This window comes from Zonotrichia leucophrys, chromosome 8 (assembly GCF_028769735.1).
Source record: "Zonotrichia leucophrys gambelii isolate GWCS_2022_RI chromosome 8, RI_Zleu_2.0, whole genome shotgun sequence".
Classification (NCBI taxonomy): Eukaryota; Metazoa; Chordata; class Aves; order Passeriformes; family Passerellidae; genus Zonotrichia; species Zonotrichia leucophrys.
The window spans coordinates 22883658-22909873 of NC_088178.1; the positions used below are offsets into that span (position 1 = coordinate 22883658).

The window sequence follows — 26216 nt, forward strand, 5'->3', positions numbered from 1 at the left end:
CATAGTATAACGTATTAAATTCACTCCCATAAAGTTTTACTAAGTTTCAAAATGGATTTTTACATTTGGAAAAATGCTGCTTGCAAACAAAGTTTTAAAAAAATGGAGAGGGAGAGGAATGATGAACGTAGTATAACCACAGGAAAGCAGAGGTGTTTCCTCTTTCACTGTTCTTAATTAAAATAAAATTTTAAAAACCCACTGAAACTGAGAAGGATTTGTTTATTCCTCTGCTTTCATCAGGGCTGGTGGCTCTGAAAAATGAAAGGAGGACATGGGGGCCTGCTCACACCTCTTCATTCTGGGCACCCTGGCTAAGCTGCAATTCTCAAACCCAAGTGCGCAGCATCTCCCTGGGGTGGTCCTGTCCCTACCCATGGGTGACAAAGGAGCTGTCCTGTCACCTAAAACCTGCTTTGGACTAGGAAGTACCTTTCCTTGCACCTTTCCTCCCAGCATAATTTTGTCTGTCCACCCCCTTGGCACAGTCTTGGTCCCAGAAGGACTCTGTCCTCTCCTCCCAAATGCTGCAGGACTCAGGAATGTGCAGGAAACCTCACACTTTTCAAACTCTCCTGGGGAGGCTGTAGAGGCTCAAGGAAATTATGTGTAACATGTCAGGTCAACAGCGCCAGTATTTCCTTTTTGCTCCAAGATAATTTTTGCACTAAAATGCACCTCAGCATCTTGCAGACAGCTACTGAGGCTGCTTCATCTCTGAAGAGTCACACTGGAGGCATTTAGGAAGTTACTGCACCCACATAAATACTCTCACTCTCCCTGACACTGTCCCTATAGCAACCTTGGGCTTTGTCACTTCCTTCCCAGTCCATTACAGCCACCTCAACCAACAGCTCTGAACTGAACCAACTGATGGACAGTTTACCTTTATTCTGCAGCTCCTGAAAACCTTCAAGGGACAATGAATAACCTTAAACAGCATCTCAAATTAGTCCTCAAAGAGTGGCTCTCATTCTTTTGCAGTTCTCCTGAGCTGCCCCAGATGGAGCTGAATACCCTGGCCTCCAGCATTCACGTGGGTGTTGATTCTTACAACCTCATTCCTGATCTTTTGTTCCCTTCTATTGAGTATTTCAAAGTTGTGTTAACAGCACCAGCTTCAACTCTTATCAGGCCCCTAAAGAGCTGGGCCAGCAGCTGGGTATCATGGAGGAAGGGACACACCTTCTAAAATCACTGTGGCACTCTTGTCCCATGACTGGCATGGGTACCTGCCCTGAACTGCAACAGACTCAGCACATGGTAAATCCCTGTGCCTACATTTAATGTCTCCAGAGAGAGATCTCACAGGGAATCTCTCATGTGTAATATCTGAGTCAGGCTAATCTAATTTGGTAACCAAATGGCAAAAACTCTCCATGACAGAGTCTTTCATCCTTGCAAAAAACCACAGAGAACAAACTTTGGAATGACCCCAACTGGCAAAACCTGACTTGAATAGGGAGTTTATTTTACATTTTAATTTTCTATTTTGTTCTGCTCGCAGTTAAAATAAATGGTATAGAGCTGGTTTATAAAAACACTACCAAACAAAAAAACTCTTTACCCAACAGTACTGCACAATATTTAGAGTTCTGCAGGGACCAGTATACATAGAGGGATTTTAATTTTCCATGGCCTGTAAGCGTTATAATCTCCATCAACTGTGTGCACTCTGGGACCATGACTAACACCAGTGCTTGAACTCTGACTGGTTGTTGGCTTCTTTCTTCTGTCTTTAACACTATTTTGAAACTCACACTTAATCCAATAATTTGCAGGAATAAAGAAGTTTTTACAGCAAACGGCTCCTCTCAAGTCTAACCCATAGGTCTGTTACAGGACAATGTGTCAATAAATCAGAGGTGTCTGTGAGTCCATGCAACTGCTATGAATGACCACAACTCATCTTAGGGACAAAGGCTTTACTTATTAAGAGAAATTACAGAGATTAAAAGGTAACACCAGGACTGTCTTCATGGGTTTGACTACCAGCAGTCCTTTCATAGCATCCATGGCAAATATTCCACTACATCTTGCTTGTTAATTCCTTGTTTATCATGTGTGCTGTGTCTCAACATTTCAGGAATAGTTATAATCACTGATTTCTCTAGGAACCTCTAAAGTCATGAGTTCTCCACCTTTTCTAATTCATATTCCCCATCTTTAAAGACATATTCCTACCCAAGTTGCTTCCTCCCCTCACTTTTCAGTGCAAAGCTGACCAGAATGAACAGCTCTGGCAGTGCTGGTATGACACACTCTTGTGTTTCACTGCTGCCACTCCAACCACTCTGGTATGTCCTGCTCAGTCATGCTAAAACAATGCTTCATTTTCTAGGTCTGAGTTAACTGGGACACCAAAGGGGTTTTATCCTATGTTGAGGCCCCACTTGCTTGCCCAGCTGTTCTGCTGAGAAACAAGTGACCCACATAGGCCTGTGCAACCCAAGATAGTGATGGCAAGATAAAAATGTCTGAGAGACCTCTGTCCCAATCTGCAGACTGACCTTACCTTGTCTCAGTTCTCTCTGGAAGTCACACAGCTCTCCTTGATTTGCATTTGCTATCATGGACTGCTATCATGATTTAATTCTTTCACTGGCAATAAACATACAATAGTGTGGCTGTCAAATTTACACAGGTTTGCCCCAAGTGAATCACTGCACCTGAGACTGGAATCTCGGAATACTGATCCCAAAAAAAGGAGATGTTGGAGATGACATCCAAAGACCAAGTTTTCATAGAATTAACTGGAAAGGAGAAAGAGGAATCTCAGTTTGCCACGAAGCATCGAACTGGTCTGGAAAGCAGATTTCTGCTCCCTTGAGAGTTTTTAATAGCTTTGGATAACTAAGATAAACAGAGACTGAAGGGCTGTATGAGACACACACAGAATTATTGAATTATGACATGTTTGAGAGGTTATTTACTTTACAGAGTATTTACATAAGGTCCACTTCCTCTTCATATATATGCTCAAACATTACAAAGATTCCCCCTCCACCCTTAATGAGGAGTCTGCATTCAACAGCCCCAAACATCCAGAATTAACCTTTTTTCAAGAACATCCCTTGGAAAGTTTTCCAGGCAGTCCATTCCTTGTTCCTAGTAACAAGCAATAGGACAAGATGAAACAGCCTCGAGTGGCACTGGGGGAGGTTTGGATTGGACATTAGGAAAAATTTATTCATCAGAAGGGCTGTCAAGCATTGGAACAGGCTTCTCAGAGAAGTGTTGGAGACACCATCCCAGGAGGTATTTAAAAGATGTGTGGATGTGGTGCTTGGGCACACGGTTTAGCTGTGGACTTGGCAGTGCTGGCTTAGCAGTTAACTCAATGATCTTGGAGGTCTTTTTGAACCTAAACCATTCTATGGTTCCCCAGAGCCTGAGCAAAACCAGGGAAATTCCACTCTCTCACCAGGCAAATGAGGCACGTGTGGAAAGAAAACACAGGGCATTAAAAGGAAGAGGGGAAAGAGGGATCAGAATATGAAGTGATGACTGGGATATTGCTATTGAAGCAGCTGATTTTTCCTCAATTCTCTGGCCCATCTGGAACAATTCCTCTCACCTGAGAAGTGTCATGGTTGAATATCACAGCATTCAGGTCTCCACAGTTGTAGTGCTTGATGAGATCCTCAGTGGTGTAAGGGGCCTGCAAACTCCCTGCTCGGAGGCTTTCGTGTTGCAGCAAAGTCTGGTTTAGAGCAAACAGCACCTGCAGAAACACAGGCAGGAAAACAGAGAAAAAGTTAAAGATAGTAGGAATCAAAACAACAAAGACTAAAGGACAAAACTTTGAAAGACTTTCCTGCACCCGAAATCTATTCCCTTTATCCATTCTGGCGCACAGTAACAAGGGATGGTCTTTAGGCATTCCCAAATGGAAAAGCATTCAGGTGCAAGACCCCATAATATTCTCCATGGAGTATAACTTCACAACAGATACATATTGCTCAGAGGTCAGAGTCTCAAAACTCTTGGGCCCTCTGTGCTTGTTAATTTGCTTCATGACAGACACTGGAATGGAAACTCCCCTAAATGAGGAAAGGTCTAGTGCCTGTGGTTGTTTTCTGTATCCTAGCTTAAATCCAAGGCCCAAACTCAGTTGACAGGTTTTTGAGAAAAAATTCAAAATCTTCTGAACTTCTGAAATCAAAGGTGTTGTATTGGAACTTTGTGTACACTTGTAATAACAGAAACTTCAGGAAATTCATTATTAGTCTCCCTCCTTTTGTCTTTCTTCCTTCACCCACCCATTTGCAAAGTGAGAACAAACAGATCTCTAACATTGTCCCAGCAGACTGGTTCAATATCCTCAACCCAAACCTGAAAAAAAACCCAAAAAAGCAGAAGCACTATTTACTGTGTAATTTTGGGTAACCAAAAAAAAAAGTCCTTAAATATTAGATTTTTTTCCCTTGAATTACCAAACAAAGCCTTAAAAAACCCAAGCAAACAAACAAACCCCCCCCTCCCCCACGCCTCCCCAACAAAAAAATCAAATAAAACCAAATTTAAAAAGGACCACTAGATTTCACATGAAGTACCAAAAATCTTTTTAGATTTGTGACAGACTGGGGGAGTAATAAATACCAGTTATTGAACCACCAAGTCTGGGCTTTACATCTTCTGCTTTCCAAGAACCTTCTGAAGAAACTTGATAAAAAGTAGATGAATAAATCAGATGAACAGCAGTGAAGGCTTTTGTCATGAACTATATAAATAAACAAACACACTTTTCCTAAAATAAAGTGGAATGTGGCCACTGTGAATTCAGACTTCTGAAAAATTACATTGATGTGTCATTTTTCATGAAAAGACTCCTGCACTCCTCAGTCTCATATTTCACCACTCTTTAAGCTTTTCTCATTTATAACAGCAGTGCCCCATCCTTCCCAGAGAATAACAATCATCTCAAAATCTGGGCAAGGTAATCCCTGCTGAGCTCCAGTCTGGGACCTGAATTCTTACCTTCTTAAATTTTAGCAACTGAGCCCACTTCAAGGACTGAACCTAAGAGGAGTTTAAAATCAGCAATTTACATATGTATTTGCAGGATGGAAGTTTTTCTTAGTTTAAAATTATGATTCCCATTGAAGTTTATCTGAAGGTGAAGGAGAGGAAGTTGCAAAATCTCATGTATATAAAAAAGTATTGGATATTTAATTATTAATAATAACACTGATAATGTTAGTAATATTAATAATAACAACGGATCTTCAGGGCACTAACAGCCTCAATAAAAAGCTGTTACATGCTAAGTAACATACACAATTTGGGTTGAGGAAAAGCAAATGCTAGCTTTTAATTTGCTTTAAAAAAATGAAAAAGATGGTCTTTCAACTGAACCTGTTATACCTCAGTTTGGCAATCAGTTCCCCATTAAGAGCAAAGCCTAAAAGATTTCCTTGCTCAGATCTAAGGGTCTCTTCAGGCTTTTCTACAAAGAGATCAAGCTTTCCCAGGACCACAGCTTGAAGTTAAGCATCTTCCTAACTTAGTTTTTCTCTAATTTAAAAAATATGCAAAAAACACAGTTTGAAAAATTTCTAACGTTTGAAAGGATCTGAGCTTTTTCTTTTTCCCCTAAGGGCTACAGCTCGAAGAGGAAATGGTTCATCCCAGGATTTCCTGGGGATTCTAAACATTTTGACTAATAAAAATAAAAGCTTAGAAAAACACGGACAGGAAAAATGAAAGCAGAGGTTTTCCCAAAATGCTTTTAGCAAAATCCTTCTAATTTTTGATTTTTTAAACAATGGATGTTACTGGATTTTTATATACAAAAATATGTATACACACAGGCACACACATATATACAAACCACCACCAAGCCCTGAGGCAAGACTGTGTGTTTTATGATAAAATATTAAGAAGGCAATAAACAAATCCTTACTTACTTTACTCCCAATGCCTTTCCCTCTCTATTTTTTTCTTTTTTTTTTTTTTTTTTTCTTATTCTGGGGAAACCAGTCCTGTGCATTAATGATGTGGGTCTCCTGTGAATAAGTTTGGAACCCATTGTATTATTTCAGCCACATTTACAGGGGATTAGAGATCTTGAAGAAAATTGTCCATGTGTTCCTCAAAAATCAGTCTGCAGAGAAGTTCACTATACGAGTTCACTTCTTATAAGACACCAAAGATTCCAAATGAGAGAGAATGAGTTATTTTGCAGTTTTTGGCAGATGGCTCCCCCATGATTTCATTGGTGCCAGGACATTAATTTCTCTGCTTTCTGCCTCAGAGCAGCTTTGGGACCTAGAGGTGATGCTGGCCACCAGCTGAACCCATCCAGCACGCTGCTGTCACTGTGGGGAGCTCAGCACTGGGTTCAAACTTCTGCCACAAAAGCAACTCCAGAGATGTTATTTTAGGAGGAAAATTAATATCAGAAACTTTAACACTTGGACATGCTAAAGGAAAGCTGTAATTAACCAATTTCTAGAGAAGCCATAACCACCATGGATTTTTGTTGTGTGGCTGAAAACAAATTTAAAGAGAAGCGGGGTCTCATCACAGTTGCCTGATTCCTGGCTGGATTTGTAGACCATTTCCTTCAGAGTCAGTTAAAGCCAGCTTAAAACCCGAATTTATTTTTCCTTACTGTTCAGATAATGCCACAAAAACAACGCTGTTTCCTTCCCTTCTCTCTATCTTAATATCACTGACCCCATGACCCCCAGCCTAATCCTCTATCTGAGTTAAATCTCCCAGAGCTGCCTGAGATTACTGAACAACTGATGAGTTCAAAATAAACACACTTAGAGTGACTGCCTATACACAGTCCCACCTAATAAACAGAGCAGACAGGATTTGCTCTGGGAAGCCATGGGAAGTTATGACTTTGGCTCTTGGGAAATGCATTTTATTCACACAATTTATGGTGCTCACCCTGGTGTGCTTTGAAGACATTTTTGCATGTCTGTCTCTGGCCCCACTGCTTGTGACTGACCAAACTTTTAATGTGGGTGGTGTCATTGCCCCAACACAGAGATTTTATTTGGAGACACCAGCTCAGCCCTCAGGGCAGTCCTGTTTTGCTGTCAGTGGGAGCAGGTCCCACTAGTCCTACACAGTCCCAGGGAGCACTGGTCCAGACATTTTTGGAGTTGTTTTGCACAGCCTTTGGACCTCTCAGGGGCTGGACCAGTGAAGACCTTCACTAACAGCTTTACTGATCACTTTGATACTCATACAGTATTCCCCTTCTCTGTGCTTCTGGACTATAGATCCAGGAGACACACAAGAACAGAAGGAATGAGTTACAAAAGCAAACCTCCCATATAAATCAACTAGAATGTTTATGGTGTTTAACTTTTACCTTCAAAAAGATAGAGGATTATAAAACCTCCAAACCACACATAAAGCAAGCAGACAAAACTGCAGTGGGTCCTAAGGTCTTGAGGCTCTAGGCACTGCCCAGAAGTGATGGTATAAGCAGTTGTCCTTGGGACAGTTTGAATATTGTTCTGCAAACACATTGATGAGGTTGGAGGTTTGATTTTATGTGATAATTTAATGAGAGTTGGTTTTTAGGGATGTAAACCTAATCGACAGAAACAGATCTAAAGAACCACTGACACCTTTTTCAAGAAAGACAAGTGAATAAATGTGTATTTGGAATGGGCGTAGGAACACTCCAGCCTTTCCACCAGAAAAAATCTTCTCCACTGAACTCGGGTTTGGGAGAAAAGCTAGATGAAAATGCCATTTGTTCCAAGGTACTCTCACAACCAGTCACATATTGTGTCTTACTGTGCCAGGCCAGCAGCTTCAAACTGGGCATTTGAAGGCTCCTGAAGGCAAGCACCATGTTAGTGCTGTATGTGATAGCTAGGGAGGAGAAATCACAGCCTCTGTGCCACAGAGATTTCTCCTTGCCTGTGTTCTGTACATTTGTCTCCAGCTGAAGAGCATAAGAAGGCCTGGAACACAAAATCCAAGCTAACCCTCATCAAATACATCATCATTCCTGGTTACATCAGCGGTGAACAGGTGGACCTGTCCACCTGTGGAAGCAAATGGAAAGGTTGCCAGGTCCACCTCTTCGACTTTTCTAACTGAAGCCCCAAATAATGCCACAATGACAAAAAAAAGCTTTGTGGGAACATCTAATATGCAACTGTAAAATAAGACAAGGAAATCTTATTCACAGATAAAATGCTTGAGTGGTCCCAAATCTTCCTATGAAATGTATTGCTAATAAAACAGACAACAAATTCAGGAATTACAACACAAGAAACACATTTTTTGTTAAGCTTAAGACAAATTGGAGCTGTGTTCTTCTGGTGTGTTTGATATACAGGAGACTTGAAGATGAAAGGCAACCCTAGGAAAACTCTCAGGCCAAGCATTGCATTCACAGGACTCCAGTAGCTGGAATTACAGGATGACCTCTGCACAGACCCATGATTAATAACAATACCACAAAAACAAGTACTTAAATTTCACACTATGATGTCAGCTCTTGAGCAGGCAACTTATTGTTTTCCTTTGCTCTCTCTTCTGGACACGTGCCACCACAATGCAAACACTAAATAAGCATTACTGGAAGTGTTTGAGTGACTATATCCTGTCAATGCCAAGACTGCAATTCCAGAAAAGAAATACCCACTCTCCTACTTGGTTCGAAACAAACTGCAATATAAATATTGAGATATATACAGTTCTGCAGGGGTTCTCCTTTTTTAATTATCCTAATCTGTGATCAAACAGAAAATCAAATATACAGTTTCAGGTCAAAATAGTTACTTGGAAAAAAAAAAAATAGAAGAAAGAAAAATGCAAGTCCCTGATTTTCCAGATTAATGAAAAGCAATAAAAGTGCTTGCCCAAATCTGTTCAGTTCCGTTGGTTTCCAGAAGACGGGTTTCCCTTTTCCTTGAATCTCTTGTGCTATTGCTAGGAATTAGTGAGCTGTGAAACTCACCTAATGAGGTCAGCATCAGGAAATAGCTCTGGAAAAACAGGTCCTGGGGGATCTACTAAAGGACTCCCCCAGTGTCCAAACGAAATCCTGGATGCATTGGCACATTGTACAGCCGTGGCTGTGGGAGGAACGTGCCCAGCTTTGTTGTTGTTTTTCCTATAAAGGGACAGCTAAGGAAAGTGAAACTATTAACTCATCCACTGGAATTTCTACTCCCAAACCGTGCTCCCTGTTAAAGCTGCTCATAAAAGCCTTTCGGCTAGTTAGTTCCATATGTTCCCCAAATCCGCAGTTATTGCTTCTGAAAGGCAGGAGTAGTTAACAGTCTGCGGCTTGGCACTGACCAGGGAGACCCAGGGACCTTGCTTTCCTCCTCCCTTTCAAACTGCCAATTAACCACTTTAATAAACCAGTTTGAATGTGACTGAGGTGCTTGGAGAAACCCCAATCCACCACCCATCCCAGGGCTCAGCCACGACAGTGACACAGGGGTACAGCCCAGGGCAGAGCAGTCACACTACTGATGTCCAGCCACTGGACTAAGATTGGTTTTCTTGATGCTGGGAAAGCTGCAGGGACCTTGAGGCCCCAGTTTTCTGCCCCTTATGCCCAAAGCTCCAGCTGAAGCTGACTCCAACAGCTTGACTTCAGCCTCCTGCTTTTCCTCCAAATGCAAACATCCCATGATGAACTTGCACAGGTGAAAGTAATTTTGGTTTTTTATTTTATTTTTTGCTGTGTTTTGATTGAATCAATAACCAACAGAAAATTTCTATACATCAAACAGAGTGCATGAGAACCCCATTCTCTCAGCTTTAAGCCAGAAAAGGAGTCTCCTGGATGATGACATTCCCTGGGCTGACCCTACTGCACTATTGCTTCTGCGCCAAGTTCCTGTCTTCAGTAGGGCTGGGGCAGGCACGCGGTTCAGTGAAACCTTGGAGAGCAGCAGTTTGGGGGTCTGGTGGGTTATGTGATAGAACAGGCAAGACAGCAACAGTTTGGGCTCTTAGATGCATGTCTTCTCTTGCACAAGATCATTAAGACATGAGGACATGGAATTAATTTCTGTCCTGAAAGCACTTTTAAAATTTATACTATAATACACTATAAATACCACACCCACTCCAAATAGGTCAATAAAATCCAAATAAAGGTCTTAAATATGTAACTTGAAGTCAGCAGCAGCTGCAGCAAAGGCAGTATTGAAATGAGAGTAAAATTTGAAAACTTTTCTTCTAGTGGCAGTGACCTCTGTTACTTGCTAAAGGTACTGAGAGTCCAGATTAACATAGAAGAAAGGAAAAGAGCTTTGGGGAAAGAGCTTTGATATGGAATTTCCATCCTTTCCCCTTCTGTGAACCACCACACTGATGGAGGGATGTTTCAATACCCTCACCACACCATCAGCAGGGTCTCTTTTGCCAGTAACTCAGCTTGATGTCCAACCAGTCACAGTGTGAGTGAGCAGTGACTCTGTAGGACAGCTCTGCTTTGGTCAATGCCCACATTCAAGCTTAGGGAAATAAATTAGGAAGCAACAGGAAGACAGATTTGCATTTTACTCAGAACTGAAACTCTGGAAAGGACAGAATTACTTCTGTTAAAAATTTGCAATCTAAATGAAGGACTTGGGTGGATTTTGTATGCAGGATTTACTTGCAGCCAGTACTTCTGCATCAGTCTTGTTTCTCAGCTGTGCTAAACTCAGCAGATTAACTTCCATGAGCAAACCTATCTAAAAGGCTAAATATTTTCACCAAATGAGTTACACTCTGCTCAGTCTAATTCTGCAAATGGTTTTAAATGAAGTGCAACCAGTTCCAGCAACCAACACCCTGCCCAGCAGTGATGGCTTGCAGGTCCAAGTGTCACTGTTCAGACTTCTGCACTGAGTCTTAGATCTTGTAAATAAAAAAGTAAACACTCAGTAAGATCAGTTCATACTTTTGGCATTAGAGATCACTCTTCCTTCTTGAAAGAAGGTGGAACTCAGACTGGTTCTCCCTGAAACCCACCTTAGCTATTCAGTTATGTGACTTAAAGAAAGGACATACTAGACAAGAAAATACTGCATATGAAATGTTGGCCAGTAACCTAAAAATCCCATGCTAGTTTTAATCAAGTCAGACATGATGGTGTAACTTGCTTTGGCTTTTTTCTTTACATTCTTCATGTTAATTTTTGATGAAGCAGTAACAGGTCTTCCAGGGCTGAGTAGCTGGCAACCGGGTTTGATTTTAAACAACCCATAAAAGGTATCAGAAACACCTTTGTGAGGGCAAAAGGCTGGAGTGCTCAATTGGTGTGAATGGATCCAACTCTACAAAGAGAAAGGAGATGGACCATGTAACACTGGATGTCTAAAGCAGCAGCCTCGTGAAACCCACAGGCACAGAGGAAGGCAGAGACATTTCTCACCCAGACAAAGCAGGCAGTGTTCCAGCGGGACTCACTGGATAGGGCCCTGCTGCCTATCTGGTGCTGCCCATCTGCTGCTGCCCTGGGCTGGCTGCCAGCCTGGCTCCTGCACACCTCTGGGTCCCCACAGTTTCCCCCTGTGCCACCACCCCAGCAAGCCTTGCTTGGCCTCCAGCTCCACTGTGTCATTCCTGTTCCGGGGGTATCTCATCACTCACTAATCAAGAGCAAACCCCCTGTATTCAGAAAGCCCAAATGCTGCCTCAGTGTCAGGTAACCCCACCCCACACACCCCTCACAAGAGCTCTGTGGGCACTGGAAGTTTGTGAGGAGGTTTCTGGAGAAGAGCAGTGTTCCAGCAGAGGTGCCGCAGCGTCGGCAGCACGTTGCTCTAAGGTGTCACTGAAACAAGAACAGTCAGCTCAGATAAGCCCAACATCCCCAAAAGTGTCTGGTAGCAGATACTTTGTGAAAGCATGTAAGAAATGAGGTGAGCAGAGCGTGAACTTTTCTCAGACAACACTTCCCATCTTCTGGAAATCTGCCAGTTGGGGACCTTGTGGATGAAAATACCTCCTATCACTCCTTCCTACCCACCTCCCTGCTCTCCGTGCTTTCACCTCAAAATTATCCCCGTGCTTGGTTGCACCACTCTCCTGAGGAGCAGCCATCTGTCTGCTCTACGCAGAGAGGAGCTCTCAGCCTGCTGCTTTGCTCAGCAATTTCACTCCCAAATGGAAGCCTGGCAGGATGCCCGAAGGGCAGCACCCACGATCACTTTTCTCCACCTTAAATGGGCACATTGTCCCTTCACCTTCAGAGGGGGCACATGAAATCCTTCCCAAGAACCTGAAACCACGTTTGCGCTCGGCTCACAAGTTAAATTGTTACTGGGCCCTTCTGGGGTTTCGATTTTTCTTTTTTTGTCTCCACTGTAACAGAAGGAATGTGGGAACATGCCCTGAGTGGAGCAGACCAGTTGGCCCTGGTGACGAGTAAGCTGCAATGAAAGGGGCACCCTCATGGAAAAAAGCAAAGCTCTGGGGTGGTTTGGGGAACTCCCAGCTTAGACACCCAGCCTGAGACATTTTTTTTAAAAAGTCTACTTTCATGATATGCTAAGCATCCACCCACTGAAAAATGCAACCTGTCCTGGGTATATTTAATTTGGGGTTTATTCATATTACTGCTTAATTTTGAACTGTTGCTTTTTAATTACCAGCTGAAGCTACATAGTAAAACGGACTAGCCCCACAGGCATGTTTTTCTTTCTATTATATTACAGTGAGGCAGCAGATTAACTCCTTCAGCCATCCCAGCTTAACACCTCGCGATGCCAGCACGGCCCCTTTCCAAACTGCTGCTCCTGCAGCAGGAATGGCTGGAGGGGACACAGATCCTTCTGTCCTGGATTTCCAAATCCCAGCCTGGGGTATCAGCACAAGCAGGTGCCAATTTCAATATACATTTATCCTGGAGAGTAAATCACAGCCCATCAGGAAGGGAGCCAGATGGAGCTGCAACTTCTGGCCAAGGACAAACACTTTGGGGCAACAACTGTCTCAGCTTTCTGGTCTCCACATGAGCACCACTGAGTTAGCAGCTGTAGAAAAGGGAATGTTTCCTAAGCCTGAAGGAGGCTGAATCTTCATGAGGTCCAGCAGGGAAAAAAGTAGAAATTACAATTTAAAACAGCATAAGAAAAGAAAAACTTCAAGAGGAAGCAGGGAGCTGAACTCATCAAGGATAAACACTTGTTTTGAACTGTTGTTTTTTTCCTTTAGCTTAACATTATCTCAAAATGAAATAATTTTATGAAAGATGTTTCTGCCAATGGGGTACATAGTGACCATGCATGGAGTACCCCATGTCTCTTAAGAAGCACAGGGCTTGATCTGGCAGCTGCTCTCTCTGGGTCTTCCCTACCTGGGGCAAACCTATGCCCTTAACCAGGACAGATGATGGGACCCCATCTGTGCCAGCTGTTAACAGGGCACAGCCCCTGTGTCCACAGGAATCCACAGTTCTATCCTCAGGGTCAGTGCAGACCTTGAAAGGCACAGGTGATGGGCAGTGCTCACCCCTTGTGCTGCCTGCCTCCCCCAGAGCTGCTGCATCAAAGCATGAAAATGGCTGAAGTTGGTGCTCCCCTCCAGAGAGTTGCAGCCCTGGTACAGTCTACATAAAAATTACTCAAATTAGCCAGGGAAAGAAGGTGACCTACCCATCAAATCACAGCAGCTCAAATTTCTAATATCATCTACTTGCAGCCAAGCACTTGCCTTCAAATTAAGCAGAGGCCAAGAATAATTACTTACTATTCACTGAGATATTTACATCAATTATTCAGCAAATAAATTCAGCTAACAAATAGCTTCAAGGAAACCGCAATCTATTCACAGTCAAGTTGCCAAGCCAGAAGAAAATTATAAAATTAATTATTTGCAACAAACTTCTCTGTTAGCTTTCAAAGTCAGAATGATAAATTCAGACACTTTATTTTCTACTATATATTGGCTTCCTCAATATAATGCTCCTGTTTATGAATTATGGGAGGTTATAGCTGTCTCTTGAAAGATAACTACAATTATATTTTTATTACCATTGGAAGTAAAAGATCTTTTTGCTTGCAGGTTTTTTAAGCCTAGCCTAAACAGCCTCCACTCCAGTCAGACAACACCTATGAAATCAGCTACCAGTGAAGATATGCTGCTAAATAACAAAGTAGAGTGTTCTCAGATTCCTCCTCTCCTGGACAGAGCCAGGAACCAGATGCTGCTGCAAAACATTCATTTAAATTGGCAAATTCTGAAGAAAGCACTTCATTCAAGTAACACTTTAACTTTATTTTTTTTTCTTCCAACTAAGAAAGGATGTAGAAGAATATTCTTTGCACAGCTTCACATATTACTGAAGGTGGGATATTTCCTCACATAAACAAATAAGAAAAAGAGTAATTAATACTGTTTTCAGGCACCACTCTGGTCTATGCACATAAGCAGCAGAGAGAATATCCGATAGAGATCTGCCTCAGGTTCACCCTTCTGCCCCTTTAGCTGCATCTCCTCACTCCTCACATGCTCTCACAGAATTTGAGCCAAATAAACTCCTTCTTTCCCCCCCGCCTTTTTCCTTTCCTGTTTAATACTGATGCTCGGTAAATACACCCACAACTAAGCAATTACATGCTGCCAACCCCTGAAACACTCCATAAATGTCCAACAGGTTTTTCCCTCCCCAGCTGTGCTTCACCAGGAAGATTCCCAGAAATTCTACAGACACTGAAGGCATTGAACATGGGGACACAGCTCAGAGAAGTCCTAAAGACCCCAAAGGGAGAAAAAGCAACTCCCAAAAGCAAATGTCTTTGCTCTTGTCCAGTAATAATACAGATGGATAACAGCCTTTTGCACAATCATGACAGTGGGGCTGGAGATCAGAGGCTTCTGTCCACTATTCAACCTCAGGACAGAAGGGAACATGTCCAAGGAGAAATCCCAAAGCAGTGGTGTGGGTACTGAGCAGAGCACAGAGGATTGCTTCCAGGTTTGACTTCACCTCCTAAGGCTGACTCCAGCCAGTTCAAGGAGGCTCATCTGGTGTAATTTAGCATTGTCCTGATGAGTGACACCCATAGAAATCCTGCCCACACGTCCCAGAGGAGGAGATGGGGATGGTGCAGGGGGTAGGAAATGACATCCTCCAAAACCTGTGTGGGATCAGCTTATTTTGAAGATAATATCTGATCTGCGTTTCTTCCCTGCTCTGGGTCTTTTTACCTTCCATAAACCAGGTAGAATGGGGGGTGGCTTTATAGGCCAATTTCTTTGCAGATGGGAGTTGATCAGATTAACTTACCCCAACCATCCTTTATTACTTCACTTGGCAGGGAATTTTGCCCTGTGTTTATATTTTGTGCATGTTCAGCTATGCTTTCCATTTAATTGTTCCTCAAATTTAAAATATAACTATAAAATTCTAAGAAACTTAGCTTGGATTTTGAGTAGCAAATGTTGTGGACCACTAAGAGATGAGGTGAAGCTCTGGAATTATTCAGTGAAGGCACAAACAATGAGCACATCTGAGAAAAATGTCAGAGAGTTTATATAGAGAGGGAAAAATTGAATAGATTGCAAAAGAAGTTGCTCAGGAAACATGGCTTTACTGAGCTCTGGTAACTAGAACTTACTGGATTCAAAGCATTAGGATACAAACATTACTAAGACAAAGACTTTGTGGAGTCTTGTTTAAATTGCAAATTCTGACTCTTTTTTTTCTGATGGGGTGACCTCTCCTCTTTGCTTTTAGGAAGCTAAATTACACTTTAGTTTGCCTGTTTTCATCACATTTTGCTTTGGGCACAAATGACCGCGAGCTCTGCTCTTTCTATGCTGATAGAAACTGAAAAGGGATTAACCAAAGAGCAATAAACTATTCCCTCCGAATTGTTAGCTCTACATTTTCCTATTAGTGTCTACCCACACTGACTTGAAACTTAGCAATGCTGGTTTTCTCCAGAGCTGTCAGCTGAAATAAGCTGGTTCTGTTCCTCGCAGGCTGCATTTGCCAGAGATCTTTCTGCTTTCAAAACACGCGCCCTCCACCAAACACAGCAAGACTGTTGCCCTTTTCAGAATTTCCCACAGGTACACTGCAATGTTAAAGAGGGAACAAAACCAGCATGGCATTTTTCAAGCTATTCTCATGGGAATGCTTTGTACACAAGAATGTCAGAGTGAAGGCAAGCCTCATGCAGAGCTCTGAAGGTAGATGGATGAGTGTACGAGCCAGAGACTTGCAAAGATTACAGACCAGAGCCATTAAAGTCTTGAGAGGAGGAGAAGGATTCCTGATGCAAGAAGATAGTAGGATCTGAAAAGATCCACAAAATCCCTTTCAATTACAATGGAAGTTGCTCAAGAAAAGCAATCCCATTGTCTTCTCTTTGGACTTTTCATAAGAGCATTGGGAATGGCAGAGCAGATGTGCTGTAGCACGGAATGAAAGCTCCAGCCCAGCCCTGGACTTCTTAAGGCCCTTTTCCCAGACTCTTCTGTAACAAATTTAGATGCTCTGGCACCTGAAAGTTTCCAGATGATACTGCAAGCCAACTGCAGAGGACTAAGTGCCCTTGCCTCTGTTACACTGCCTGAACAAGAGACCAACTCCCAGCTGGCACTGGCATTCTGCAGAACTGGGTCTGCTGCCTACTCTGCAGTCTTGGGCAGATTTTGACCCTTTGTATTCTCAACTAAATGCTACCAGATGGATGCATCAGTTCAAAGGCTGGTGGAAACAATTAAGATTACAGGAAACCACGTTTATCCTTCCACCTATAGCACTGAATTAATCATGGCTGATAGGGATCTAAGCAGAGCCCACTCAAGGCTCTGATTTATATCACTACCTGTCAAGAGATGGCAGAAGATTGCCCAGTAGCTGCTGAATACTTTTCTCCCACCCTCTTCCTCTCCTGGGGAGACAAATATAAGCCAGGACATTCCTGCTTTGCTCAGGATGCCATGAAACCTAACCTCCTGTTGACACAAGCATTAGGCCCCAGGACTGTATAACAGGTCACTGACAGAAAGATATAAGATAGAGCTTCCAAATTTGGCTGGCCACACACAGGCAGGCCCTGGGATATGCATGTTCCTGGCTCCCAGGGCCTGCATACCTGTGAGGGAGACTCAGAGGCTGATGGACATCACAGGGCCCTCAACAAACCATTTTTCAGCTGTGTCTTCTGGCAAGTCGAGTGGCTGATGCTGCCTGAGATTCCTATGAATCCTGTTTCCTTCCTAGGTAGCAAAGGTTGGATTTTGTTCTAAACACAGGGAAGATCAGGGAGCACTGGACAGCTGTGTCCCTACAGTTGCTGTTAAAAGAATGACAAAGGAGGAGTGCCAGAACCCATCCATACTGGGTAGGATTGGAAGTCTGAGTGTCCCCATGTGAATCTGAATATTTCTGCTTAAATAAATTCAACCCTCAGTGCTCATCTTCCTGACAGAAGTCCAGTGTCAAGACTGAGAAGTGACTCTCAGTAACTGTGAGCTCAGGGCTTTTTTGGAGGCAAATCTCCTGAAGTCTGGATGCTCCCTTTCCCAGGGATTCACTGATGAGCACATTTCATGTCAAGCATGAAATGGGAATGCATCTGTTACCATATGCTAAGCTTTTCTCCATCCGTAGGAGGCAAAACAAAGACAAACAAAGAGGCTTGAGTCAACACAAGGGTTAATTTAAGCACTGAGCTCGCTTAAAATAAAAGTTGTCACCAACCAAAAAGAACAAGTAGCCATTGAAGAGAAAACTGTTGAGATTTATGGGCCCCATTCTAGAGACATAAAAGGGGAGTCAATCATCATTTGAAGTTTATTTTTTTAATAAGAGCTCCTCAAATATTCCCCCCACTTTTCATTGCCAGAAATGTAAGCATGTGGCTGTGAAAAAGTTAAAAATTAGGGGTTTCCTAAGTGGGAGCAGAATGCATGGCCGCTCTGTATGACCCCAGCTACTCTAACAGCTACTGCTAATTCCCTGTGGAAGCATCAATAGCTTGTGAAATAGACTCCTTTCTTTTCTTGTACAAATTATTCCTTTATATTTTTGAACTTCTGAACCTCCTGGCTTAATAACAACTCCACAAGAAAGAAGGAAAATAATTGAGTGTTTATAACAGCACGCATCCTTTTTTATTATCATCCCAGGCTGTGGCACTTTCAGCTCAGCAAAGCTTTAGTCAAAGCTGCTCTGCAAAACTATTTGGAAATGAGAGGAGGAGAGGGATGGGAAGGACATCTCCTCCTACATAGAAACTGTGGTCAGTGGACATTTTTTAGATTTCTCAAACATATAGTTTCAATATCTTCCACCTACTCCCTAAATTATAATCTACCCACTTACTACCTGTTTCAGTTACAAACAGAAATTAAAACATTGCTCCAGCCTCACAGCCTGTGAGCTGCAGCACATCAGAATATGAGTCATAAAAAACTGCAAAACAAAGCAAGACAAAAACCTTAACTCACCCACACATGCAAGGAAAAAAAGAAACAAATCAGGAGAAAATAACAGGAATAAACCATCTTTAGCCTCTTTCTTTTTCCAGTTTTAAATGGAAAGCAATGTGACAGTGCTGCAACAGATTACAGTCTATTTATTTTCTCTAATGGATCTACAGTTGGTGGATTCCCCTCTACCTCCCAAAAGACTTACATGGCTTGAATTAAAAAAGGCTAACAGTAGAATGTATGTTTACTCAATAGGACATGGCCATGCCAGGCTCAGGAAGTGCTCCAGCGGGCCATGCTCAGGCTCATCCTCCTCCAGCAGTTGGTTTAACAAGCACTAAATCACCGAGCCTTACATTCTAGATGATTTGCTGCCCAGTATCATCACTTTGTTGATTAATATGCTAACTCATAACAATGACAGATTCAAGATAGTGAACTTGGCAATTCATATTCTGAACTGGACACTCAGCCATGGAACAATGCTGTGCCCTTCCAGGTCAGTGGTGCAGCACAATCCAACCCTTTTCTGACAAGATTATGACAAGGTCAGATGAGCGTTGTAAGGACTTGGCACATCAAACCCAGCAGCATTTCCTTGAAGAGGCTCAAGAAATGCCACCACCCACACTTCAGCAGAGCCCACTGCTCAGGGACACATCTTCACTTTGCTGTCAGCAAGGACAATTGAAACCTGCTTCACTGGAGCAGCTCTTGTCAATAAAACTCACCTCAGACCAATACTGGCTTGGCTGAAATCGAGATGTGTAAATAAGAACTCATTATCCCTGAGGTTTTCAAACATTTGTCTTTCCAGCAGTTATTTACAGGCGGTATTTTTTGGGTTTTCACTGGTATAACCCAGTAGTAACTCTTTCAAGCTGATGGATTTGTACCAAGCTCCACCACTCAATTGATTACACCATGAAATTAGGAGCTCCTACCTTTGCTATGTACTACAAAGATCAACTGAAGGGACAAACTGAGGACTAATTTTAACAGTTTCTTAATGAGCATTGGAGGTATTTCCTTCAGTCATGTTTACCTAGACATCTTTCCTTTCTCCTTAGTGAGGATTCTTAAATGTAGCTTCTGAGGCCAGGCTAAACCCTCACTAAATTTTCTCCATAAAGAGAGGTCCCCTGCAGCTGGAACATGTGGATAGTGTAGGATTCGAGTGGCAGCCACTGCCTGCTGCTCTCCCAACCACTGGCATTTCAATTGAAGTCCATTTATCACAGGCTTACAGTCAGATCTAACTGTAAATGAGCCATTCCATGACTGTGATCTAATTATTTATTACTTCTGAGTAAGTACATTGAGATGGAAAATAAAAATCCAAATCCTAAACACTGGAATCTCAGTAAAAGGCTGAGCAGGAGGCTTTGTGCTGTTCTTTTCCTATTTTCAAGGAAAAGAAGTCTCCACCCCAGGCTTTCAAACACCAGGACACATCTCCAACTCCTTGAGTTTCAATCCACATCACTGGTTAACTCAGGCTGTCTCCAGAGCCATGTGTCTGGCCATGAGCAGGGCAGAATTAATCCCTCCCTGGCTGCTTGCAAAGCCCTCCTTTGCTCCCTTCACCTTCTGCTCTTTCCAAGCACCACTTTTCCTTGACCTCATCCCAGCCAAGCCCGGCTGACTGAGAGCTTGTCATGCAGCACAGGGAGAGCAGCTCCAGCCAGCCCTACACGCTGGGCTTTTCCTGACTCCCTGACACTTCTGATCTGATGGATTTTGTAGTGCTCTTGTAAATGGGAATTAGTCATGCCTGGAGGGTCAAGGTTGCCAGACCTCATGCTGAAGTGCACATGTATTCCTCAAAGGAAAACTAACAAAAGCAGGTTCGGTGCCAGGCTAGGAGGGAAAGGAGATATCAACAAATTGACAGAAAACAGCTTCTGGTGACTTTTCAGCCCAGCAAGGACCAGGCAGCAGGGCTGGGGAGGAAAGAAAGAAAAGGGGAAAAAAGGGCAAGTAAGGAATGGGAAAGTAAAAAAAGGGAAGGGGAGAAAGGGAAAATGAAGGGGAAGGTAAAGGAGAAGGGCAAGGGCAATGGAAAGGGAAGATAAAAGAAAGGAAAAAGCTCTACCAACACTCAGTGTACCAAATAATGTCGGAGAAAGAACTCTTACTCTGGCCATGGCAACCACATTCTAGCTAATCACTCACAATCCTTTACTAATGAGGAAGGAATTAAAAGCATTGCAAGATGTGATGAATTCAGACAGCCTGGATAATATAATCCCTTGGCTTTACAATAATGGTGTTAGGACAAAACATACTGATAGATAAATAGGAGTGAGCACAAAAATACAGCTAATGAAATTACAATAGACTTAGCCAGTACAAGTCAGCCTAGGTCAGCTAAGAACAGTCAAAAAAAAGTCAACAATGACAATTTTCCATAGCTCACAGTTCAACTTCCCAGCTTCTAATCAAGAGAATAAATGCCATCCCTGTAAGTTGCATCAATTCACATGGACTACAGTGAAACTGAGTGAAAAGGGCTTCTTGTAAGGAGAGAGATGGAGGAGGGGTTGGGGGAAAATGCTAGAAACATCAAAGCCTGAATTGGCTAAATTGGCAAGTAGTGTGGCCTGACAGGAATGGATCAGGGGAGAGGTAGGGCCTGACATAAACATTACATACCTTTCAGGAGGTTTATTTTGGCTTAGTACTATGCTGGTCTCATGGACTGAATGTCTGTTGAATCCACAATAAGCACCAAGGTGCAACAGGAGTAATACTGAGGGATATATTTCAAAAGCAAGTTCCTAATCCAAACTAAATGCTGATGTGGACAACTCCAAATTTATTTTCATGTGGGGACTACATTAAATCCTGCTATCATTTATAGGCATTTTGGGAAGGAATGGGGTAAAAGTCTTTTGCTAAGCATGCAAACCACAGTTGAAATTACTGTGATGCAGCAAGTTCCATGTCAGAAAAAGTGTAAATAGCTGTCCACATGCCAACCCTTGGCCTGCCACAATGGCACAGGGAGGTAACTTGACTTCACCATCATTTAAGAGCATTTGTGCAGCCTTTTTGGGAGCTCTGCAGGCAGGCAGGAATTCAGTGAGCTCCCAAAGGTCCCATATACCTGAACTCCTAAATGTTCTTTTGGGTGGGTTGCCAATGTTGAAGGAAAGATTAATAGGGGAGATCCTGACCCTGCAATAAACACTCAACAATACTTCTTCCTATTAGGACTTATTTAGACTTCTGCTGGTTTATCTGCTGAACCACTTCATTTGGTGGTTCATCTCTGAGAAGATCAAATCTGATCATGATAGAAGATACAAGAAGATTTTCCAGATGGATGCAAGTTATTCACTTCCACACAGCAAACTGGAGAAATTGCTAACACTGGAGAACTGTCCCACCTGGAGGTCTCCTTCAGCCTTTGGGGAGGCTGCACAGCCCTCCCTGTACAAAGGGTGCAGAATCTCAGGGCTGACACACAGTACCAAGGACACAGCAACAAGGCACAGGCTCTTATCTAGTGAAGATACAGAACAAAACCAACACTGCAGAAGCTCAGGCTGTCAGCTTTGTTTGTCTGCAGTGCTTACATGACCTTCACTATCAGAGTTTCTCTCAGTGCCTGGCTGATACTGGCTCTGCCCAGTGCACTCCTTATGATCTGCAGGAGCCAGCCCATTGACACTTCATTTGTCCCATACACCTTTCTGGTGACAACATGAGGCTGAAAACATGATCTTGGGGTCCCTTCTCACAGAAGAGAGGCATACTGCAGCGCATTTACCCAGAACCATGCAGGGAGTCCATGATAAGCCATAAATCCTTCAGGACAAAATGGGAAAAATCTTTATTTTCACAGCATTCAGACTTGAGTCTCAATGTATCTGATTATTCATTTACTCTTGGTTTTCCTTGTGCAGGAGGATCTATCAAATTCATCCTCGGAGATGCTGCCACTTCAATGGGAGAGATGCTACATTTTGTCTACAGAATGGGAGAATGGGGCCAGTTCTGGGCAGAAAGGGCTTATAAGGAGGAGGCAAAGCTATGCAGGAGCTTGATACTTCTGTGATAACAGCAGGATACTCAGCTGAGTTTGCTTTGAATGCCTTCCTAGTCATGAACCACCCAAAGAGCTGTCAGAAAAAAGGTGTTGTGTCCTGAGAGAAATCCCAGTCCTCTGACACTTGCTTTCATGTTGATATGAGCCCAAAAAGTTGAAAGAGCAGATTTTTCAAATCTCAAGTGTGACAAAACAGAGAACATCACTTTCTTTGGTGCCAACAAAAGGGAAAAATTCAAAGCAGTCTCCTGAGAGCTCTCACAGATTTCCCCTGGACAAGCAGCATCACTGGGTTTCCTGGATTTTTACTTTTAGTCTGAGCCTAATCTAAACCCAACCCCAACAAGAAGACACAGCAGACTGAAAGAATGAGATGGAGGCACACATGGAACTCCCTCAATCTGAACAATAACCAGCTGTGATCCACTACCCCGTAAAGCACCACCCTGCCCTGCTGAGCTGCCACCCCCCCCTTTGCTCACAGCCAGACAGAAAGGACTCCATGAGCTGAGCAATAATCCCAAGCAGAGAGACATGAAATGAAAGGGTCCACCTGTGCCTGTAAAGTACACTGAGGCAAAGTCACTCGTGCTTATCAGTGGTGATAGTCAGAAGTGTGAGAGTCGTCCCTGAATGGCACAAGTGTTCCTGCTTCAGTCACAAAGACATCATTTCCCTGTATTTATTTTTAATAGGTATGCTTTTATTTAAACAGACCTTTTTTTAAGACTGTAGGCTAAGATGGTCTTGCTTCCCCAGGGGTCTCACTAAAAGCCAAACTGCACCCGACTCACCAGTGTAACTTAAAAAGTTAAGCAGTGGTTAGGGACAAGCCACCTCATTCTTTCCAGCCCTGGAATCTTAGTGCATATGAATTTTGGATACTGCTGCAAAAGTGGCACATTACAAATTAGCAACAGTTTAGTTTATTAGTCCCCAAGTGGATTTATTTATGGCACAGAATATATTGCTGTAGGTTCCCTGAGACCGAGACTGTGACGTTACTGAAATTAAAGGGGATTTCATGTGGAAGACTGTGCCAAAATGGACTTACTCCTATTGTGATTTCAACATGTGGTATTGTTTTACCATATACTTCTTGAGCTGGATGCCTTCACACCTTACAAAGATCTCCTGTTGCAGCAGCTGATGGTGCATTCTGCTGAGCTCACTGCCACAGCATGGAGGGAGCCAAGCTCAACAGGAACCTGGATCCTTCAGCCTTCAGTCCATTTCTTCAGGGATCAGCAGCACCATCTGCTCCTCACAGCAGGAATTCAGGACTGCTGGTGCCCTTGGCTGCCCAAACAATAGGGACACACAGGTTTGTAGTGGTGATGCAGAGGGAAAGATGTTTCCCTCTAGAGACATAACCTAGGCAATGTCTAAGCTATAGGAATTCATCCCTTCTCATTAGAGCAATGAAAAAAAATACCTTCCCTTTTGCAGCTGGGAAAACTGAGGCACAAAACTCAGCATATGCAGCCCTTCTCATCATCTCCAGGAAACCATGATGTCTCTGACTGAGCAGGATGTTTAGGGGCTGTCTCAACAAAGTTTAGTTTCCCTGAATTTTCTGAGTGAGGAAGCAGATTCCAATAACATTTTCCCCAACAACAATGTGCAGCTCCAACATCCAAGACCCCTTCAATATCATGATGCACACCTCCAGTACCACAACCAGTTCGGAACAGAGTTAGGAGCCCCTCAAGCAGGTTAACCTCTGAGCACTGCAGGGACAGGAAGGGAAAGCCAAGGAGCTTCATCCCCTTTATTCTCACACTGTATTAATGTAACTCTTTTCTATGAGTAGGATCAGCCCTATGCCCACCCTGAAAGAAAGATGCCAATATATGACCTTTGTGGGTGATACAATTTGATGGTACACCTTCTTTTCAAAGAACTGGCAAAGAACAACTCCATCTTCGTGTCTGGGACAGAAAGTAACTGCTGCAAGATTCACATTGTAATTCACTTTATTTTAGTGTCTTCCCTCTTAGCTGCTAGTGTAAGAGGTTCTATTCCTTAGCAGGATGCTGCTGTTTATCCCAGCTGCAGCTTGGCAGGTGTCACTTCCCTGACCAACAGAAGGAAAAACTGCTGTGCTGCAGAGCTAAATGAGTCCTCCAAGGCCACACACCATGCAAACAGCAGCTCCAGAACTAGAAATCAGGAATCCCAAGTGCCTCACCACAAACTCAATCCGCTGAGACCACAGTTGCCTGAGAGCCAATGCCCAGTCTCATGTACTGGAACACAGGATGTGAAAAAGCAGAGCTTGGTTTTAGTGCTGGCTAGGCTCACTGGAGCAGCTCTCAGCTCCTGGGGAGGGAGTGGGGAGGACATCCGTGCCACAGGGGGTGCAGGGACAGTGCCATCCCTAGTGAGAGCAGTTTTCCCCACAGCCATCACTGCCTGTGCAGACTGGCCCACATCATGAGCCTCTGCATGAATCCAGCAGCAGGAGAAATACAGAGAGACCATCACATTTGGGTCCCTTTGTAAGCTTTCCTGCAGGGCTGATATATGTATGAGGCTGGCTAGTGTGAATTGCTGTTGCTGAAGATGTTTTCGGGCTGATTCCCTGTCCCTGTTTTGTCTTCAAGAACGGAGATGTTGAACAGGATGGGAAGGTGGGGATTGAACTTCTTCCTCCACTCTCTCTCCTCAATGAGGTGAATCTAACAACAATCAGACTTTCTCCCAAGGAAACAAAATCTCCTCAGCAATTCCTCACCCACTGACGAACTGCAGAAGAGTTAAATCAAAGGTGACTTGACCAGCAGAAGGTGACTTGACCAGCAGAAGGTGACTTGCACCGTGTGTGGCTTGGTTCATCTCCATGGACAGATTGCAGGGACAGGACCCTGATCAGATGTTACTCATAGAATTTCTGGCCAAATCATGACAAAGTTCACACAATCTGTCACCTTCTGCCAGGGACAACAGGTGACCAAAGCTGACTGAAATGTTTGTCTTCATCCCCTCCTACATGAGTCAACTGGATGCACTGAATTCAGCAGAGTTGCCTCAGCACAGCTCCTCACATCAGCCTCCTTTGGTTTGAAACAACTTTTGGCATTATTTATTACATCTGCTTCTAGTGCCCAAGGCCAAGATACTGATTACCAGATTGCTAATTTTAATTACTACCTGGCATGCAGAAAATAAAACCAGCTACATGTGCCATTTACCCCAAGGAGAAGAAAAAAGTAAAAGGTCAAAACTAACCAACAAAATACAGAACACTGCACTGGAAGAGAAACCCAACCTCCTTCTAACAAAACAGTTTCTGTGGCATTCCTCCCTTCCTGTGTTTGTGTTTCTCTTTTTCCTAAGGGCTATAAAATTTAGCATACTAGGAATTGTGGGTTGCTTTATAGACCAAGTGGTTGGGTTTGTTAGAAGTTGGCTTGAAAGGCGTACTTCTTTCTGTCGGCTACCTGGCTGCCCTAACTAGTTTGACACCTGCAAATTATTCCTCTTTTTCTTCCCAGAACACATGCCAGTCAAAAGCAGCAAACCTAATTCTTCTGAAAATTTGTGCCTGAACATGCAGTTCTCTCTACTGAAAGCAACATGAAAATAGAGCTCTGCAACCTTCAGCACCTGCCAAAGAACATCAGCTTGACATTTTCTGAATTGTTTTGGACCAACACTTCTTTGTTTCTCACCCACCTATAGATCTTGACTTCTTCACTGACCTGTGCTAATCCTTGGCATAAAGGGCAGTTTAATCTCTAGAGCTGGGCTTTGACAACCCTGCAGTAACCATGTCCTACAG

General features: G+C 43.1%; 1 protein-coding gene across 1 annotated transcript in view; it reads right to left on the minus strand.

Moving 5' to 3' along the window:
- Positions 1–26216, minus strand: part of TRABD2B (TraB domain containing 2B) — a 258759-nt gene that overhangs the window by 113768 nt on the left and 118775 nt on the right. Inside the window, exon 3 of the mRNA XM_064720222.1 lies at positions 3578–3724. Within this exon, the coding sequence (XP_064576292.1) occupies positions 3578–3724 (147 nt within the window). The remainder of the gene's footprint in view (positions 1–3577; positions 3725–26216) is intronic.